At 38.9% G+C, this 14,797-nt stretch overlaps 1 protein-coding gene across 2 annotated transcripts in view; it reads left to right on the top strand.

Moving 5' to 3' along the window:
* The window catches only part of HTR4 (5-hydroxytryptamine receptor 4), a 174,431-nt gene that overhangs the window by 100,306 nt on the left and 59,328 nt on the right, over positions 1–14,797 (top strand). For both annotated transcript variants that reach the window (XM_002816058.5, XM_024247281.3), the window contains one exon: positions 832–1,032. In XM_002816058.5, coding sequence (XP_002816104.1) covers positions 832–1,032 — 201 coding nt within the window. The remainder of the gene's footprint in view (positions 1–831; positions 1,033–14,797) is intronic.

The following is a 14,797-nucleotide window of genomic DNA, read 5'->3' as shown; positions in this document are numbered from 1 at the left end:
ATGTGGTATTAGTAAGTCTCATGTAGTATTTTGGACATAGTTATATTTAAAAAGTTATTTATTGCTAAAGTTCAAATCTAATCAGGCATCCTATATTTTATCTGGTAATCTTTGAGGGGAGAGGTGTTAACTCCCCAGGGTGCCTCAACTAACGGATCTGGGGTGAGACCTCAGCATCAATACTTATCAAAATGCATCAGGTGATTCTAGTGTACAGCCTGGGATGAAAGCCTCTGGGCCATAAGAGGGTATAACGAAGCAGTTCCTCTCTAAGTAAGACATGCACACATCTAATGATGATGCAAATAAAGTGTAAAAGCGCAATTCTGACCAGTGTTATAAATGTGAGTACACAGTAGCCAGTCTACTAGTGTAAAATAGTGGACTGTGACTACAGTCACAGGGCATACCTTGGGAGAGTTTCCTGAGAAACTCCGACCAAGGACTGATGGGTGGGTGGGATTAACCAGGCAACCGTTGGAAGAAAGAACATCTGCATTGGCCCTCTAAAGGGACCTGTATGTGCAGGGGAACTCAGATTAGGGCAGGGTGGCCAGAAGGGGGAGGAAAAAAGAGGTTTTGGTATAAGGTAGGTCTGGAGAAGTCAGGAGAGGCTGGACCACGCTGGGTCTTCTCAGCCATGTTACAGAAGGGGAAATTGAATCTCACGGAATACACTAAGCATGTGACTTTTTCTTTCCTCTTTCCCCCTCCCTTCTTTTCTTCTTTCTTTGTTTCCCTTTTCCCTGTTTTTTCTCTTGATCTCTTCTCCCTCCCCTTTTTCCCTTCATCCCTCATGCTGCCTCCTCTCTTACACTTTTTCACTCACAGGAAAATAAAAACAAATTATTTCATTGTATCTCTTGCTTTTGCGGATCTGCTGGTTTCGGTGCTGGTGATGCCCTTTGGTGCCATTGAGCTGGTTCAAGACATCTGGATTTATGGGGAGATGTTTTGTCTTGTTCGGACATCTCTGGACGTCCTGCTCACAACAGCATCGATTTTTCACCTGTGCTGCATTTCTCTGGATAGGTAAGGACAGAACAATGTGCATAGCGGGGCTCCGTGCTGGAGACAATGACTTGATGGATACTGGGCAGTGTCTGCCTTTTCTTATTCATTAGAAGAAATGAATCTCAGCGAGGTAAATTTGATAATTCAGTTATACAGTCACTCTCCAGCCTTTGCAGAGGCCACCTTTTTAGTCAGGCCCTTCCTGAGGCACTGTAGATGCACAGATTAGTAAGACCTATAACCTGTCTGCAAGGAGTTTGCAATCTAAATAGCAATAGATGTCAGCAATCAAGTGTACTGCAGAGCTCTAAATTTTATACTGATGGCATGAACAAAATTCTGAAGAAGCTGAGCATCAAGAATGAGTACATCTTCCCAGAGGGCAGCAGGGGTGGTTCAGAATGAAAATGCCCTATGTTTGAACATAACCTTTCCTTGAAAATATGTTTCTGTAATAATTTGATATACATATTTATGTATGTGCATGTAATTGTGGAGACTCTTTTCCAGAAAGTTACAGTAAACTTCCCAATAATTTTATGATTTTTGGACCCAGGTCTAGCATTTCATTCTTGATGCATAATTTTATTTTCTTTCTTCATATTTGACTTCAAGAGACCTAATGATTTTCATCTTTGCCTCATTTGTTGCAGATTTATGTATTTATCACTTGTATCATCACTATTCATTTTCCAATTCCTGCTAATTTGCATTTCATCATAAAGGTAGAATGCAATCTAAAGTCAGATGATTACACAAACATATGCTGCTATCAATGCAGTAGTATCTTAGGGGTTAGCTCTCAGAAAAATGTGGGGTGCAAATCACATGTAATCAGAATTACCAGGGACAATGATTTCTTACTGTGTCTTGAGCAGCCCAACAAACCCAAGTTTTCCTCCAGTCTTGGGATAGATCACTTTTTTAAAATTTAGTTTTATTTATTCTTATTTATTTTTTATAGGGACAAGTCTCACTGTGTTACCCAGGCTGGTCTCGAACTACTGTGCTCAAGTTATCCTCAGCCTTCAGCCTCCCAAAGTGCTGGGACTACAGATGTGAGCCATCGTGCTCAGACAATCACTGTTTTTTATTTTTATTTTCATTTATTTATTTATTTTTATTTTTATTTTATTTTATTTTTATTTTTTGAGACCAAGTCTTGCTCTGTCGCCCAGGCTGGAGTGCAGTGGCGCAATCTCAGCTCACTGCAAGCTCCACCTCCCGGGTTCTCGCCATTCTCCTGCCTCAGCCTCCTGAGTAGCTGGGACTACAAGCGCCCGCCACCAGGCCCAGCTAATTTTTTGTATTTTTAGTAGAGACGGGGTTTCACCGACAATCACTGTTTTTTTTAAATTGAGGACTAGGAAAAGTAGTTGACTGAAACTAGAGATTGTGGTATATCTAACATACACACTTTTAAACACTAACATCATAGTCTTCCCAGAGAATTAATCACACTGGGGGAGGTACTTAGAAACTGAAACCAGCTGAGGGGACAGCAGGTTCATCTCCTATTTCATGGGACATATGTGCATTGATTGGAATGGTAGTCACAATGGCCTGCTGTATTTAAATTGCTTTCTCTTTTGCTCTGCCAAGAACGTATAGTTGAATATGCTTAAGTTAAATGCATGTATAATAAGACTCCACTCTATAGCTAGAGATAATGACTCTGGTAAAATTGAACTCGTGGCAAGCAACCAGACCCATGGCATGGCATGGCATAGTTGGAAATTTGTGTTTATTAGCTTGTTTACAACAATCTGACTTTAGTATGTGAAAGACTTTTAAAGACAGTCAGGATACACTGCATGAAAGTTCGTATTATAGAAAATACAATGTAAGGAAGTAGAAAATCTATGGAAATCCTGCTGGGTAACCTGCATATGATCATTGTTAAAATGAGTAGTGAGACTGAAAGAACTACAGGAATTTGGAGAAGGCCAGGCAGGGGAGATGGGGGTAGCTGAGGTAACCTCAAGGCCTGGGTAAAAACAAGAGTAAGAAAAAGAGCCAATCAGCCAGAAAAAAATGGGAGAAAGTGTAGAATCAACTGTCCGTTGTGGAGAGTTTGCTATGGGCAGCCCTGAGGGAAGGTCTAGAGGTTTCCTTGAAAGGTTTGGCTTCAGATTTATGCCTACATACTTTTCAAATCAGGAAACTTTCCTGAGTAGGTATGAGTTGTCACGAAACAGGATGAATTGGTCATTAAGAACCATCTGCTTTAGAATTGAAGAGATTTGGGTTCAAATCCCAGCTTTTAAAATGTTTAGTTCTGGGAATGGCAATAAGAGATTAAGCCTTTCTGAGTCTAAGCCTTTCTTGTCTCTAAAACTTGGGGAGATAGCACCTATTTTATATGACTACAGTTAGGTATAAATTGGATAATCCATTTAAGGCATCACTTTGGCCCAGCTTGTCACAGTATTCCATGTTAGTGGATGTTGTTGTTCATGTCAGTTTCTTGTAACTAGCCATACAACTCATGGTCTTTCTCATCAAACTTGCACCTCTTCAGTGAATAGCTGCTCCAACAGCTGCATCATCTAGAAACCAGGTAGTTATTCTAATAGCAGTCTTTCCTTGTCTCCTACATTTAAATAATGACAAGTCCTGCTCATTTTCTTTCCTAAAGAGATCCTAGTCTATTTCTCTCTATCATTCATCCAAAGTAATATCATTTCTTGAAGAAATCACTCAACGCTTTCCTAATTATTCCCTCCAAATATGTTTTATTCCCTCCCCATCCACTTGTCACTCACAAGATCAAATAGCCATTTTTTAAAATGCTGCTCTGATACTGTTGCTCCTTTGCTTAAAACCCTTCAGTGGCTATTCATTGTGTTGAAGATCAAGACCAGACTCGTACAGGGTTTTCCACCCTCTGTTTCCTGTCCATGTCCCCAGCTTCCCTTCACCCCCTTCCTAACCTCACCTCCAGGCCCGAGTCACTTTGGCCTTCTTTCTACTTCTCCAGGGCTCTCTGCTCAGCCACCTGAGGCCTTGGCTTTTCCCTCTGCCTGAAAACCTCCTCTGCCCCTCCTCTCCTGCATGTCGTTCAGATTTTAGCTAAATCTTCTCTTCTTTGCAGAAGTCTTCGCTGACTCCATCAAAACTATTTTTCTCCTTTGTAGAACTCAGTGTAATTATAGTTAAAATCAAGTCTATACTTTCTTCTTAAATGTCTTTCTATGCCAATGGGAGGAAGCTCAAGGCTACGAACAAGGGCAAGGTCCCTGCCCTCAAAGAACTTGCATTGTTATGGGGAGGTTGACAATTGAACAGTCATTGCATAAATACTTATTTAGGTATTTGGCAAACATGATTGAACAAATGGAGTGGTCAGCATGTTCTCTTTGTGAGAGTCATGCCAATAATTCCATTTCATTCTCTGACAGTGTATGTCAAAAACTCCAATACCGTAAGTAAGATATCAGATGGGGTTTCTTTTGTTTTATTTTCCTTGGGGAGCTTGGGGATCTTGCCTCCAGCTTGTCTCCAGCTTTCCCTGTCCCAAGAGTGTTCTCTCATAGTGCTGAAGGGTCCATCCTGAACATTACAGGGCAATGTTTTAGCCTGGAAGAGTATGGTTTTATTTATCATCTAGCTCTGTTTTTGCTGTGTCCTTCCCGTCCTAACAGTTTGGTGCAGCTGGGCTGGGCCAAAGCACAGAGTGAATGTCTCAATGAGGTGTGATGTCCTTGTTAGCCATGTTATTCCTGGCAGTATGCTATGTCCTTCTCTCTAGAGCTGCTACAAGTCTTCTGGGATCAATCATAAGGGGTAGTTCCTTTGAGCAAGAGGGCTCACTTTGATTTGTAACTTCTCTCAGATGGCAGACTCCTGGATCAAAGCAAAATGTAGGACTCCTTTAGTACTACCAAATGCATTTTCCCAACTCCCATTCTCAGCTCACTGTGCTTCCTGGTGCTTTCAGAATTGAATTCTGTTAATAAGAATTTATTGCCTCCTTAAAAATAATTTCCAAAGCATAATTAAAATAAATGCACCATATAGTATGGGTCATAGGAGATCAAAAACTGCTTTAAAAGCTTTAGAGTACAGTTGATTTTTTTGAGATCTAAAGTTCTGTGGTGAATAAAAACTAACCAAGTAGTCATGATAGAGTACTAGTTTTAAAAGTGAAATATAAGGCAGCCATTGAAAACCATGAGAAATAATGACGTGTGTTATCCTAGAAAGATATCACTGGTGTATTATGTTGGGGGAAGAAAAGCAACTGGCAGACTGTAATGTTTAGCATAATTCCACTTTTGTAAAATAAATATAGAGATGCATGTATCTGGGTTTACATGAGTGTGTGTGGAGAGAGAGAGAAAGAGAGAGAGAGAGAAAGAAAGAGAGAGATTGAGAATGAAAAAGAAAGAACATGAATGAATTTTCACCAAACCATTAATAGGTGGTTATTTGAGGGATAGGGCATATGGTGTAGTGCTGGCCAGAGTGGATGGTCAGTTAAATTGGGGTTGGGGGCCTTCACTTTTACTAATTTCTGTAATACACATTTTAAACTTCAATTTTCCCCTTGCTAGAAGGTAACCTTCTCAAATGCAAGTCCATCCACAATAGCCTTTTAGCTGAAAATGTTGCTAGAATGGCACATTCCTCAGTTCTCTGAGAACATTCTGCTTCAGTGCTGGGAGTTCCCTCTGAGGTCAGAACAAGCCAGGGAGCATGGAAATCTTCCTGACCAGTGTGTTCTCTCTGCTTTCTTATCAAACACCCTCGCTTCTCCCTCTAAGGGAGCCCTCACCATCTCTTACGGGGTGCATCACTCCCACATTGGTCTTGGTTAACCTCCTCCCTGTTCACAAGCTTGTATTTGATTTTTCTCTAACAGTCCCTTTTCTAATCCTCACAGATTTTTTAAGTCACAATATTAATAATACCTGAGCATTGTAAAAAATGCCATCAGCTCACAAGTAGAACATAATGTCCCCAATTCTTTCAATATCCACTTCCACAGCTGCATAACCTGAGGTAACCACTGTAAATAGCAACTGCCTATAAATGCCAGTGATTTCATATGTAATAAGCAGACCTATTTGAATGTATTTTGAGTTTATGATATATGCCAGTGAGTTGCCTGAATGTAATGTTTTTACCAACTTGCTTATTGGATGATCTATTAGCAAGGTTTCTTTCAGCAGCGTGCAGCAGATAATAAATTGATCGTTCAAATAACTGAAAAGTCTGGCTTCAGACATGGCTCTCTACAAGGATTTGAAAAATGTCATTTAGTCTAACTTTGCCCCTCTCTAACTCTGTTTCCCTCTCCTCTTTGTCTCCATCTTGCCTTCTTGTTCTCCCTGTTTACTTCCCTCTCTGTTTCCCTATCTCTATTCCTCTCTTTCTATCTGTCCTTCTTTGTCCCTATGCTGTCCATCAGCTCTTGTTTCTTGTTAGATTTTTTTCTTAGGCTGGGTTCTTCCACCAGGAAAGCAAAATAGTCACAGCCAACAAATCTTAAACCATCCTTAACACATGAGTCCATAGGAAGAGAAACCTAAGTGCTGTTTCTCATGGAAGAATTTCCGTTGGCTTTGCTTGAGTCAAACACTCTTCACTTAACCAGTCACTGTGGTGTGGAGATGACACATCCTGGTTGCTGGGCAGAGGTCAGGCACCATGACTCCCAGCTTTACCAAAAACATATGGTGTGAAGAAATGGCAGTTCTCACTGGAAAGATGGGTGTTAGGCAGACAAGAAGAGGAGATACCAATTCCCCTTAGGCTGGCCAGACCCTACAGGTATCTTTATGGAGCCTCCACAACTAAACAGAGGTATATCATCCCCAAGTCCTCCCTATATTAGGCCAAATATTTCTAGATCCTTCTGCTGGCCTCATAAGCCGTACATTTCAGACTTTTAACCATTTTTATCCTCTTTCTCTCAACATGCTGTACTTTGTCCTTTACTTGGCATCAAATGTAATTCCCTTTTTTAAAAAAAGTCAATTTCACTTCATTGAAGATAGCATTCTCTATAGTATTGCAAGATTCTTTTTTGGATACATCCAGCTGAATTGTCACCCTTCCTCTGCATGGCTCGAAAATTTGATGTGTTTTATCGGCAAAATTCTCCAACAGTTTCTTAGTCTCCGACCCTCTTTCAAACAGGTTTACTTGTAAAACATACAATTCTTACTTCAAGGTTGCATGTTTAATCTTGTGCTGGAGATAAATGTATCTGCATTTCTTAATGATCTCCCTGGAGTACAATTCAATTTTGTAATGTATAAATGAAAAGTGTCTGTCATTGTGAACTGTGTCACACAATTACATTTGTTTTCCCAATAGGATTGAAATGCATTTCACAAGGAAAGTGTATTAAAAGTTTCTCCTCTCACATACTCTTTTAGGGCAGGTTCAGGCTTTGTACATAGTATCTGTTGAGTCGAATTTCATGCCAGAGGGTTTGAACTGTTATTTTTATATTCATTTCATCAAACATTTATGGAGTGCTTACTAATTACTATGAGTTGTTCCGGACATTGTAAATTCAGTGGTAAATGATCATAAAATCTCTGAATCATGGAACTTTTTTTCTAGTTGGGAATACAGAGAGTAAACAGATAATTACAGTAAAATTGGTGACCATTGAATACTATAAGGAGAAGAAAAAAAAAGCTATTGGAGTCTGCTAAGTTGCAATCTCCAAAGCAGGGTAGGCTCCTGAGTAAGTGATGCTAATGCCGGTATCTGCAGGTGCTGTGGGTATCAGTAGGGTATAGGGAAGTTGGTGAGGCCTGGGGAGTGGCTGCTCCTGAAAACACAGGTGAAAACCCCCAGGAAAGCCCTTGTTAACTAAAAGCTAAATTCTTAGCTCAGCTTTCACTGCTTTTCCAATGTGTTCTCAGTCTGATTTTCCTAACTCAACTCCTACCCATGAATGATTTGTTATCATTCCCTGAATATGATGTTTCCTCATAACTGCATGTTGCTACCTGTGCCTTGGGTTTCTTTTATTTTTCTGGCAAACATCCACCTTTCTTCAATACTCAGATAACACGTGTCACCTTCTCCAATGACTGATGGGCTTCATTCATAAAAATTTGTCATTTCTTCCTCTGAGCTCCTATGGAGTATTGAATCAAAGCATCGTGGTTAATAGAAGGTTCTTAGTATGTGCGTCTCAATAATTGTTTGATTTGTCTGCCTTGCTCTAGAATATAAAATTCTTGAGAGTAGGCCTTATCTTATCTATTCATGTGTTTTTCTTTCTGGAACATAATAGCTGTTCCATGCATGTTTGGCTGAGCATAGAATGCTGAGATGTGACTTGTGGTTGTTTGTATGACTCTGGGGTTGGTTTCTCTGTCCTCATAGAACTCTTAATATATAAAGTGGTTAAGAATGAGACCTGAGGTGCTAGGCTGCTTAGATTCAGTCACAGCTTGACTGGTTGTCAAGTGTGTGATCTTGGAGAAGTGACAAAGGTTTTCTGGACTTGGTCTTATCTGTAAAAATTGTGTTATTAATAGAAAATCCCTTCCCTTCTCTTTTAGGACTTGTGAGGAATAGATAACTGAGTGTTTATTATTCAATTAATAAACTGAATAATGCATAGACCAGTGCATGGTACTCGGTAAGTGTTCAATTAATGTTAGCCACAGGGACTATTCCATTATTGTTTGCCTCTCTAAATGCAAATTCCTAGTGGCTGTAGCGAGGGCCTTCCCAGACACTGATAGTCATCTTATTCTTTCTGACTCATAGCTGAGTGCCCTTGAAGGTTAGATCCTTAGCCTTCCAGCCCTGAGTATGTCCCCTCTTTCCTTTGGAAGCCTCATTTATCCCATGGCTTCACTTGCACCTCTGCTCTTGTCTCTCCCTCACCCCTTTCACGCACTGGGCTCTGGGGTTCTATCTCTGTCTGCTCAGCATCTTGCCTTAAACATCTTTCTGTTTTCTCAAACCTCAGTGTGCTCCAAGTAGACATTTTTATTGTAAACTAATACTATATCCTCTTCCGCGTTGTATATTGAAGGTGAATCTATTAGTTATCTTTCAGACATTGAAACACAATTTTTTGAAGTCATCTTTTACTTATCTCCCATGATCAGCTGGATGCCAAATCACACCTATTTTGTATAAATATCTTTTTAAAAATTTTTATTTTATAAAAATTATATATAATATTATATATATATAATAAAACCTAAAATTTTATTTTAGGTTTGGGTGTATATTTGAAGATTTGTTACATAGTTGAACTGTATCACAGGGGTTCGTTGTATACATTATTTCATCACCCAGGTATTAATAAGCCCAGTACATAATATGATTTTCTACTCCTCTCCTTCCTCCCAGCCTCCACTCTCAAGTAGACGCAATGTCTTTTGTTCCCTTTTTTGTGTTCATGAATTCTCGTCATTTAGCTCCCATTTATAAGTGAGAACATGCAGTATTTGGTTTCCTCCTTCTGCATTAGTTTCCTAAGGATAATGGCCTATAGCTCCATCCATGTTCCTGCAAAAGACATGATTTTGTTATTTTTCATGGCTGCATAGTATTCCATGGTGTATATGTACCACATTTTTGTTATCTAATCTGTCATTGATGGGCATTTAGGTTGATTCTATGTCTTTACCATTGTGAAGGGTGCTGCAATAAACATTTGGGTGCATGTGTCTTTATGGTAGAATGATTTATATTCCTCTGAGTATATACCGAGTAATGGGATTGCTGGGTCAAATGATAGTTCTGCTTTTAGCTCTTTGAGGAATCGCCATAGAGCTTCCACAATGGTTGAACTAATTTACACTTCCTCCAACAGTGTATAAATGTTCCCTTTTTTCCTCAACTTCACCAGCATGTGGTCATTTTTTGACTTTTTAATAATAGCCGTTTTGACTGGTGTGAGATGGTATCCCATTGTGGTTTTGATTTGCATTTCTTTAACGATCAGTGACATTGAGCTCTTTTTTATATGCTTGTTGGCTGCATATATGTCCTCTTTTGAAAAGTGTCTGTTCATGTCCTTTGACCATTTTTTAATGGGGTTGTTTGACTTTTTTATTGTAAATTTGTTTAAGTTTCTTATAAATGCTGGATATTAGACCTTTGTCAGATGCATAGTTTGAAGATATTTTCTCCCATTCTGTAGGGTCTGTTTGCTCTGTGGATAGTTTCTTTTGCTGTGTAGAGATTCTTAAGTTTAGATCCCACTTATCAATTTTTGCTTTTGTTGTGATTGCTTTTGGTGTCTTCATCATGAAATCTTTGCCTGTTCCTATGTCCAGGATGGTATTACCTAGTTTCTCTTCCAGAGTTTTTATAGTTTTGGGTTTTACATTTAAGTCTTTAATCTATCTTCAGCTGGCTTTTGTATATGGTGTAAGAAAGGGGTCCAGCTTCAATCTTCTGCATATGGCTAGCCAGTTACCCAGCACCATTTATTGAATAGGGAATCTTTTCCCAATAGCCTGTTTTTGTCAGCTTTGTCAAAGATTAGATAGTTGTAGGTGTGTGGTCTTATTTCTGACCCTCTATTTTGCTCCACTGGTCTATGTTTCTGTTTTCATACCAGTACTATGCTGTTTTGGTTACTGTAGCCCTGTAGTATAGCTTGAAGTCAGGTGAGGTGACGCCTACAGCTTTGTTCTTTTTGCTTAGGATTGACTTCACTATTTGGGCTTTTTTTTGTTTCCATATTAATTTTAAAATAGTTTTTCTTCTACTTCTGTAAAGAATGTTTTTGGTAGTTTGATAGAAATAGCATTGAATCTGTAAATTGCTTTGGACAGTACATCCATTTTAACAATATTCATTCTTCCCAGCTATGAGCATGCAATGTTTTTCCATTTCTTTGTGTCATCTCTGATTTCTTTGATCAGTGTTTTGTAATTCTCATTGTAGAGATCTTTCACCTCCCTGGTTAGGTGGATTCCTGGTATTTTATTCTTTTTGTGGCAGTTGTGAATGGGATTGCCTTCCTGATTTGGCTCTTAGCTTGGCTGTGGTAGGTATATAGGAATGCTAGTGATTTTTGTATGTTGATTTTGTATCCTGAAACTTTGCTGAAGTTGTTTATCAGCTGAAGGAGCTTTTGGGGCAATACTGTGGGGTTTTCTAGATATAGAGTCATGTTATCTGTGAAAAAAAAGGGTAGTTGCACTTCCTTTATTCCTATTTGGATGCTCCTTACTTCTTTCTCTTGCCTGATTGCTCTGGCTAGGACTTCCAATACTATTGGAAGAGACAGGGCATTCTTGTCTTGTGCTATTTTTAAAGGTGAATGCTTCCAGCTTTTGCCGTTTCATTATGACGTTGGCTACGAGTTTGTCATAGATGGCTCTTATTATTTTGAGGTATGTTCCCTCAATACCTAGTTTTTTTTTTTGAGAGTTTTTAACATAAAGAGCTACTGAATTTTATTGAAAGCCTTTTTCTGCTTCTATTGAGATTATCATGTGGTTTTTGTCTTTAGTTCTGTTTATGTGATGAATCACATTTATTGGTTTGTGTATGTTGAACCAACCTTGAATCCTGAGGCTGAAGCCTACTTGATTGTGGTGGATTAGCTGTATGATGTGCTGCTGGATTCAGTTTGCAAGTAATTTGTTAGGGATTTTTGCATTGATATTCATGTAAGGATACAGGCCTGACTTCTTGTTGTTGTTTCTCTGCCAGGTTTTGCTATCAAGATGATGCTGGTCTCATAAAATGGGTTGGGGAGGAGTCTCTCCTCCTCAATTTTTTGGAATAGTTTCAGTAGGAATGGTACCAGGTATTCTTTGTACATCTGGTGGAATTAGGCTGTGAATCCATCAGGTGTGGGCTTTTCTTGGTTGGTAGGCTGTCTATTACTGATTTAATTTCAGAGCTAATTATTGGTCTGTTCAGGGAATCAGTTTCTTCCTGGTTCAGTGTTGGGAGGGTGTATGTGTCCAGGAATTTATCCATCTCTTCTAGGTTTTCTAGTTTGTGTGCATAGAGGTGTTTGTAGTAGTTTCTGATTACTTTTATTTCTGTGGGATCAGTGGTAGCATCCTCTTTGTCATTTCTAATTGTGTTTATTCAGATCTTCTCTCTTTTCTTCTTTATTACTTTAGCTAGTATCCTATCTATCTTATTCATGTTTTCAAAAACCTAACTTCTGGATTCATTGATCTTTTGAATGTTTTTTTTTGTGTCTTGATTTCCTTCAATTCAGTTCTGATTTTGGTTATTTCTTGTCCTCTGCTATTTTGGGGGTTGATTTGTTCTTGCATCTCTAATTCTTTCAGTTGTGATGTCAGGTTGTTCATTTGAGATCTTTATAACTTTTTGATGTGAGCATTTAGCACTATGAATTTCCTCTCAATACTGCCTTTGCTGTGTCCCATAGATCCTGGTATGTTATATCTTTCTTCTCATTAGTTTCAAAGAACTTATTGATTTCTGCCTTAATCTTATTACTTACCCACACATCATTCAGGAGCATATTGTTTAATTTCCATGTAATTGCATGGCTTTGAGTGATTTTCTTAGCCTTGACTTCTATTTTTATTGCATCGTGGTCTGAAAGTGTGTTTGATATGATTTTAGTTCTTTTGCATTTGTTGAGGATTGTTTTATGTCCAATTATGTGATTGATTTAAGAGTATGTGCCATGTGGTGATGAGAAGAATGTATATTCTGTTGTTTTGGGATGGAGAGTTCTGTAGAAGTCTATCAGGTCCATTTGGTCAATGTTGAGTTCAGGTCCTGAATATCTTTGTTAATTTTCTGCCTCAATGATCTGTCTAGTGCTGTCAATGAAGTGCTGAAGCCTTCCACTATTATTGTGTGGGCATTTTTGTCTCTTTGTAGGTCTCTAAGAACTTGCTTTATGAATCTGGGTGCTCCCGTGTTGAGTGCATATATATTTAGGATAGCTAGGTCTTGTTGAATTGAACTCTTTGCAATTATGTAATGCCCTTCTTTGTGCTTTTTGATCTTTGTTAGTTTGAAGTCTGTTTTGCCTGAAATTAGGATTGCAATCCCTGTTTTTTTCTGTTTTCCATTTGCTTGGTAGATTTTCCTCCATTCCTTTATTTTAAGTCTATGCGTGTCATTATGTGTGAGATGGGTCTCTTTAAGACAGCATACCATTGGGTCATGCTTTTTTTTTTAATCCAGCTTGCCACTCTGAGACTTTTATATGAGGCATTTAATCCATTTACATTCATGGTTAATGTTGATATGTGTGGATTTGATTCTGTCATTGTGTTGTTAGCTGGTTATTATGCTGGCTTGTTTGTGTGGTTGCTTTATATATCATTGGTCTGTGTATTTAAGTGTGTTTTTGTATAATCTGGTAGCAGTCTTTCCTTTCTATATTTAGTGCTCCTTTCAAGATCTCTTGTAAAGCAGGTCTGGTGGTAACAAACTCCCTCAATATTTGCTTATCTGAAAAGAATCTTATTTCTCCTTCACTTAGGAAGCTTAGTTTGACAGGATATGAAATTCTTGGTTGAAGATATTTCTTTAAGAATGTTGATTATAGGACTACAATTCTTTCTGGTCTGTAGGGTTTCAGTTGAGAGTTCTGCTTTCAGACTAATGGTGCTCCCTTTGTAGGTGACCTCCTCTCTCTCTCTCTCTCTAGCTGTGTTTAACATTCTTTCTTTCATTTTTATCTTAAAATATCTGATGATTATGTGTCTTGGGGATGGTCTTCTTGTGCAGAATCTTGCAGGAGTTCTCTGTATTTCCTGAATTTGACTGTTGGCCTCTAGCAAGGTTGGGGGAGTTTCCATAAATCATTTTCTGAAATATGTTTTCCAAGTTGTTTGCTTTCTCCCCATCCCTTTCAGGGATGCCAGTGATTTGTAGATTTGGCCTCTTTTCATAATCCTATACTTCTCAGAGGTTTTCCTTATTCCTTTTAATTATTTTGTCTTTATTTTTGTCTAACTGTCTTATTTTAGAGAGACAATCTTCAAGTTCTGAGAAAGTTTCCTCAGCTTGATTTATTCTGCTGTTAATATTTGTGACTGCATTGAGAAATTCTTGTATTGTGTTAGTCAGCTCTGTCAGATCCATTACGTTCTTTTTTTATACTGGCTATTTCATCCTTCAGCTTCTGTATTATTTTATTGTGTGTCTTGGTTTCCTTGGATTGGGTTTTGCCATTTTGCTGAATCTTGATAATCTTCATTCCTATTCATATTCTGAATTATATTTCTGTCATTTCAGCTAGCTCAGCCTGGTTAAGAACTCTCGTTGGAGAACCGGTGCAGTCATTTGGAAACATAACAATGCTCTGGTCATTTGAGTTACCAGAGTTTTTGCATTGGTTGTTTCTCATCTCTGTATGCGGGTATTCCTTTAACTGCAGTGTAGATTGAGTACAGTCAATAGACTCCTTTCCTGCCTATTTTCACAGGGCCAAGGCATTGTGCACAGTCTTTATTTGAAGCTGACTTCTTGTCTTTGGTTTCAGAGGTGGGTATGTAAATGAGGTATTTTTGATGTTTAAGCTTCAAGGTATGGTCTTGTGGGTGGCACTTAGACATATGGTCAATTGGTAGACTCTTGCTCAGTTGTGTGGCTCCCCTGTTTCCTCACAGTTGCAGCTGTGTTCCCTCTAAATGCTCTGAAGGAGTGGGTTCCTCTCCCCCTTGCATGCTGGCTGTAGATCATGGCTTGGAACTCCTGGGCTGCCCACTGTAGCTCTAGGGCAATCTCAGTATTCATGTTCCTTCCTCCACTTGGAGGCAGCAGAGAAAGGGACCTTAGTAGTGGTTGTGGACAAGGGTCTTTTGCTTGTCTCTTGGAGGCTCCACCCCAG

The sequence above is a fragment of the Pongo abelii genome, chromosome 4, assembly GCF_028885655.2.
Source record: "Pongo abelii isolate AG06213 chromosome 4, NHGRI_mPonAbe1-v2.0_pri, whole genome shotgun sequence".
In the NCBI taxonomy this organism is placed as follows: Eukaryota; Metazoa; Chordata; class Mammalia; order Primates; family Hominidae; genus Pongo; species Pongo abelii.
This window is presented reverse-complemented; position numbering and strand designations above follow the sequence as displayed.